Source organism: Phyllobates terribilis, unplaced genomic scaffold (assembly GCF_046119375.1).
Source record: "Phyllobates terribilis strain yellow unplaced genomic scaffold, ASM4611937v1 Scaffold_10__3_contigs__length_209671492, whole genome shotgun sequence".
In the NCBI taxonomy this organism is placed as follows: domain Eukaryota; kingdom Metazoa; phylum Chordata; class Amphibia; order Anura; family Dendrobatidae; genus Phyllobates; species Phyllobates terribilis.
The window spans coordinates 194,768,087-194,774,346 of record NW_027362770.1 but is presented as its reverse complement, the minus strand read 5'-3'; the positions used below and the strand labels follow the sequence as shown (position 1 = coordinate 194,774,346).

The window sequence follows — 6,260 nt, the reverse complement described above, 5'->3', positions numbered from 1 at the left end:
TCCCCGCAGAGCTGTATGATCAGTGCCACCACCTTGTCCCTGCAGAGCTGTATGATCAGTACCACCACCTTGTCCCTGCAGAGCTGCATGATCAGTGCCACCACCTTGTCCCTGAAGAGCTGTATCTTCAGTGCCACCACCTTCTCCCCGCAGAGCTGTATGGTCAGTGCCACCACCTTGTACCCTCAGAACTGTATGATCAGTGCCACCACCTTGTCCCCGCAGAGCTGTATGATCAGTGCCACCACCTTGTCCTCACAGAGCTGTATGATCAGTGCCACCACCTTGTCCTCACAGAGCTGTATGATCAGTGCCACCACCTTGTCCCTGTAGAGCTGTATCATCAGTGCCACCACCTTGTCCCTGTAGAGCTGTATGATCAGTGCCACCACCTTGTCCCTGTAGAGCTGTATCATCAGTGCCACCACCTTGTCCCTGTAGAGCTGTATGATCAGTGCCACCACCTTGTCCCCGCAGAGCTGTATGATCAGTGCCACCACCTTGTCCCTGCCGAGCTCTATCTTCAGTGCCACCACCTTGTCCCTGCAGAGCTGTATGATCAGATCCACCACCTTGTCCCTGCAGAGCTGTATGATCAGTTGCCACCACCTTGTCCCCGCAGAGCTGTATGGTCAGTGCCACCACCTTGTACCCTCAGAACTGTATGATCAGTGCCACCACCTTGTCCCCGCAGAGCTGTATGATCAGTGCCACCACCTTGTCCTCACAGAGCTGTATGATCAGTGCCACCACCTTGTCCTCACAGAGCTGTATGATCAGTGCCACCCCCTTGTCCCTGTAGAGCTGTATCATAAGTGCCACCACCTTGTCCCTGTAGAGCTGTATGATCAGTGCCACCACCTTGTCCCCGCAGAGCTGTATGATCAGTGCCACCACCTTGTCCCTGCCGAGCTCTATCTTCAGTGCCACCACCTTGTCCCTGCAGAGCTGTATGATCAGATCCACCACCTTGTCCCTGCAGAGCTGTATGATCAGTTGCCACCACCTTGTCCCTGCAGAGCTGTATGATCAGTGCCACCACCTTGTCCCCGCAGAGCTGTATGATCAGTGCCACCACCTTGTCCCTGCAGAGCTGTATGATCAGTACCACCACCTTGTCCCTGCAGAGCTGCATGATCAGTGCCACCACCTTCTCCCCGCAGAGCTGTATGGTCAGTGCCACCACCTTGTACCCTCAGAACTGTATGATCAGTGCCACCACCTTGTCCCCGCAGAGCTGTATGATCAGTGCCACCACCTTGTCCCTGCAGAGCTGTATGATCAGTGCCACCACCTTGTCCCGCGCAGAGCTGTATGATCAGTACCACCACCTTGTCCCTGCAGAGCTGTATGATCAGTGCCACCACCTTGTCCCTGCCGAACTGTATCTTCAGTGCCACCACCTTGTCCCTGCAGAGCTGTATGATCAGATCCACCACCTTGTCCCTTACGAGCTGTATGATCAGTGCCACCACCTTGTCCCTGCAGAGCTGTATGATCAGTACCACCACCTTGTCCCTGCAGAGCTGTATGATCAGTGCCACCACCTTGTCCCTGTAGAGCTGTATGATCAGTGCCACCACCTTGTCCCCGCAGAGCTGTATGATCAGTGCCACCACCTTGTCCCCGCAGAGCTGTATGATCAGTGCCACCACCTTGTCCCTGCAGAGCTGTATCATCAGTGCCACCACCTTGTCCCTGTAGAGCTGTATCATCAGTGCCACCACCTTGTCCCTGTAGAGCTGTATCTTCAGTGCAACCACCTTATCCCCGCAGAGCTGTATGATCAGTGCCACCACCTTTTCCCCCGCAGAGCTGTATGATCAGTACCACCACCTTGTCCCTGCAGAGCTGTATGGTCAGTGCCACCACCTTGTCCCTGCCGAGCTCTATCTTCAGTGCCACCACCTTGTCCCTGCAGAGCTGTACGATCAGATCCACCACCTTGTCCCTGCAGAGCTGTATGATCAGTTGCCACCACCTTGTCCCTGCAGAGCTGTATGATCAGTGCCACCACCTTGTCCCTGCAGAGCTGTATGATCAGTGCCACCACCTTGTCCCTGCAGAGCTGTATGATCAGTACCACCACCTTGTCCCTGCATAGCTGTTTGATCAGTGCCACCACCTTGTCCCTGTAGAGCTGTATCTTCAGTGCCAACACCTTGTCCCCGCAGAGCTGTATGATCAGTGCCACCACCTTGTCCCTGCAGAGCTGTATGATCAGTACCACCACCTTGTCCCTGCAGAGCTGCATGATCAGTGCCACCACCTTGTCCCTGAAGAGCTGTATCTTCAGTGCCACCACCTTCTCCCCGCAGAGCTGTATGGTCAGTGCCACCACCTTGTACCCTCAGAACTGTATGATCAGTGCCACCACCTTGTCCCCGCAGAGCTGTATGATCAGTGCCACCACCTTGTCCTCACAGAGCTGTATGATCAGTGCCACCACCTTGTCCTCACAGAGCTGTATGATCAGTGCCACCACCTTGTCCCTGTAGAGCTGTATCATCAGTGCCACCACCTTGTCCCTGTAGAGCTGTATGATCAGTGCCACCACCTTGTCCCTGCAGAGCTGTATCATCAGTGCCACCACCTTGTCCCTGTAGAGCTGTATGATCAGTGCCACCACCTTGTCCCCGCAGAGCTGTATGATTAGTGCCACCACCTTGTCCTCACAGAGCTGTATGATCAGTGCCACCACCTTGTCCTCACAGAGCTGTATGATCAGTGCCACCACCTTGTCCCTGTAGAGCTGTATCATCAGTGCCACCACCTTGTCCCTGTAGAGCTGTATGATCAGTGCCACCACCTTGTCCCCGCAGAGCTGTATGATCAGTGCCACCACCTTGTCCCCGCAGAGCTGTATGATCAGTGCCACCACCTTGTCCTCACAGAGCTGTATGATCAGTGCCACCACCTTGTCCTCACAGAGCTGTATGATCAGTGCCACCACCTTCTCCCTGTAGAGCTGTATGATCAGTGCCACCACCTTGTCCCTGTAGAGCTGTATGATCAGTGCCACCACCTTGTCCCTGCAGAGCTGTATGATCAGTGCCACCACCTTGTTCCCCGCAGAGCTGTATGATCAGTACCACCACTTTGTCCCTGCAGAGCTGTATGATCAGTGCCACCACCTTGTCCCTGCCGAGCTGTATCTTCAGTGCCACCACCTTGTCCCTGCAGAGCTGTATGATCAGATCCACCACCTTGTCCCTGCAGAGCTGTATGATCAGTGCCACCACCTTGTCCCTGCAGAGCTGTATGATCAGTACCACCACCTTGTCCCTGCAGAGCTGTATGATCAGTGCCACCACCTTGTCCCTGTAGAGCTGTATGATCAGTGCCACCACCTTGTCCCCGCAGAGCTGTATGATCAGTGCCACCACCTTGTCCCCGCAGAGCTGTATGTTCAGTCCCACCACCTTGTCCCTGCAGAGCTGTATCATCAGTGCCACCACCTTGTCACTGTAGAGCTGTATCATCAGTGCCACCACCTTGTCCCTGTAGAGCTGTATCTTCAGTGCCACCACCTTATCCCCGCAGAGCTGTATGATCAGTGCCACCTTGTCCCCCGCAGAGCTGTATGATCAGTACCACCACCTTGTCCCTGCAGAGCTGTATGGTCAGTGCCACCACCTTGTCCCTGCCGAGCTGTATCTTCAGTGCCACCACCTTGTCCCTGCAGAGCTGTATGATCAGATCCACCACCTTGTCCCTGCAGAGCTGTATGATCAGTTGCCACCACCTTGTCCCTGCAGAGCTGTATGATCAGTGCCACCACCTTGTCCCTGCAGAGCTGTATGATCAGTACCACCACCTTGTCCCTGCAGAGCTGTATGATCAGTGCCACCACCTTGTCCCTGTAGAGCTGTATCTTCAGTGCCACCACCTTGTCCCCGCAGAGCTGTATGATCAGTGCCACCACCTTGTCCCTGTACAGCTGTATCTTCAGTGCCACCACCTTGTCCCCGCAGAGCTGTATGATCAGTACCACCACCTTGTCTCTGCAGAGCTGCATGATCAGTGCCACCACCTTGTCCCTGAAGAGCTGTATCTTCAGTGCCACCACCTTCTCCCCGCAGAGCTGTATGGTCAGTGCCACCACCTTGTACCCTCAGAACTGTATGATCAGTGCCACCACCTTGTCCCCGCAGAGCTGTATGATCAGTGCCACCACCTTGTTCTCACAGAGCTGTATGATCAGTGCAACCACCTTGTCCTCACAGAGCTGTATGATCAGTGCCACCACCTTGTCCCTGTAGAGCTGTATCATCAGTGCCACCACCTTGTCCCTGTAGAGCTGTATGATCAGTGCCACCACCTTGTCCCCGCAGAGCTGTATGATCAGTGCCACCACCTTGTCCCCGCAGAGCTGTATGATCAGTGCCACCACCTTGTCCTCACAGAGCTGTATGATCAGTGCCACCACCTTGTCCTCACAGAGCTGTATGATCAGTGCCACCACCTTGTCCCTGTAGAGCTGTATCATCAGTGCCACCACCTTGTCCCTGTAGAGCTGTATGATCAGTGCCACCACCTTGTCCCTGCAGAGCTGTATGATCAGTGCCACCACCTTGTCCCTGCAGAGCTGTATCATCAGTGCCACCACCTTGTCCCTGCAGAGCTGTATGATCAGTACCACCACCTTGTCCCTGCAGAGCTGCATGATCAGTGCCACCACCTTGTCCCCAAAGAGCTGTATCTTCAGTGCCACCACCTTCTCCCCGCAGAGCTGTATGGTCAGTGCCACCACCTTGTACCCTCAGAACTGTATGATCATTGCCACCACCTTGTCCCCGCAGAGCTGTATGATCAGTGCCACCACCTTGTCCCCGCAGAGCTCTATGATCAGTGCCACCACCTTGTCCCCGCAGAGCTGTATGATCAGTGCCACCACCTTGTCCCCGCAGAGCTGTATGATCAGTGCCACCACCTTCTCCACGCAGAGCTGTATGATCAGATCCACCACCTTGTCCCCGCAGAGCTGTATGATCAGTGCCACCACCTTGTCCCCGCAGAGCTGTATGATCAGTGCCACCACCTTGTCCCCGCAGAGCTGTATTCTATTGCTGTCCCTACATAGATAATTGAGCTGCTAATAATCCTGTCTGGATTCCTGCCTCAGTGTCAGGATAGAGGGGAGGGGACAACAAGGGGGGGGGCGGCTAATCGATGATTGGTCTAACACACCAGTTGTTTATTGGTCTCTTTTTTTCATGAATGAACCAATGGGGTGCAGGGGGCGTGTTTCCCGTAGACCAATGAGGACGCGCAGACGAGCATAAATACCCTGCTCCAGCCGCTCCGCTCATCACATCTGTACTCGTGTATGCAGCGCTATGGCCAGAACCAAGCAGACCGCCCGTAAATCCACCGGAGGGAAAGCTCCCCGCAAGCAGCTGGCCACTAAGGCTGCCAGGAAGAGCGTTCCTGCCACTGGCGGAGTGAAGAAGCCGCATCGCTACCGGCAAGGAACAGTCGCTCTCCGGGAGATCCGCCGCTACCAGAAGTCCACCGAGCTGCTGATCCGTAAGCTTCCCTTCCAGCGCCTGGTGAGGGAGATCGCCCAGGACTTCAAGACCGATCTGCGCTTCCAGAGCTCGGCGGTGATGGCGCTGCAGGAGGCCAGCGAGGCTTATCTGGTGGGGCTGTTCGAAGACACCAACCTGTGCGCCATCCACGCCAAGAGGGTCACCATCATGCCCAAAGACATCCAGCTGGCCCGCAGGATCCGCGGGGAGAGAGCTTAAATCTGCCGGGCACCGAGGACAACACAAAGGCTCTTTTCAGAGCCACCAAAAGAGCCACCAAATCCTCCCGCAAACGAGCTGATTCCTGCACTGATTCTGCGCTTATTCTCTTCACAAATCGCAGAGAAGTCACTAATGGATCATTGTGGCAGTTCGCGATCTTAGTGCAGGACTGAGCACCTGTAATGTTTCTCCGTATCCGGAGCGCAGTCATTATTAATAAAGTTACCGCACTGATTACTTTTACTACATTTAATACTGATCCAATCATCCGGGATAATCTTGTGTCCATGTGGATAATAGAGAACGAGGACTCCACACATCACAGATACCGGGAGGTGAAGGATGAGATCCCGCAGTGATTTCCTCTGAGATGCGCGGTGTTGTGGGGGTGGTGGATGATCAGGAGTGCGGATCCGCTGAGACTCCAGAATATCTGATCTGTGGAATAATCAGCGCTATATGGAGGTATACAGCACTTCATTGATGGTATACTCTAAAATATGAACG

General features: G+C 54.5%; 1 protein-coding gene across 1 annotated transcript; it reads left to right on the top strand.

The window, feature by feature from the left end:
• The first annotated feature begins 5,315 nt into the window (after positions 1 to 5,315).
• On the top strand, positions 5,316 to 6,058 carry LOC141164837 (histone H3-like). Its single transcript, XM_073650459.1, has one exon. The coding sequence runs from the start codon at positions 5,340 to 5,342 to the stop codon at positions 5,748 to 5,750; it is 411 nt and encodes a 136-aa protein (XP_073506560.1). The 5' UTR covers positions 5,316 to 5,339; the 3' UTR covers positions 5,751 to 6,058.
• Positions 6,059 to 6,260: the final 202 nt, after the last annotated feature.

What these genes read in the sequence shown, in the direction of transcription:
- LOC141164837 (XM_073650459.1), top strand. Translation starts at nt 5,340, where the DNA reads ATGGCCAGAACCAAGCAGACCGCCCGTAAATCCACCGGAGGGAAAGCT.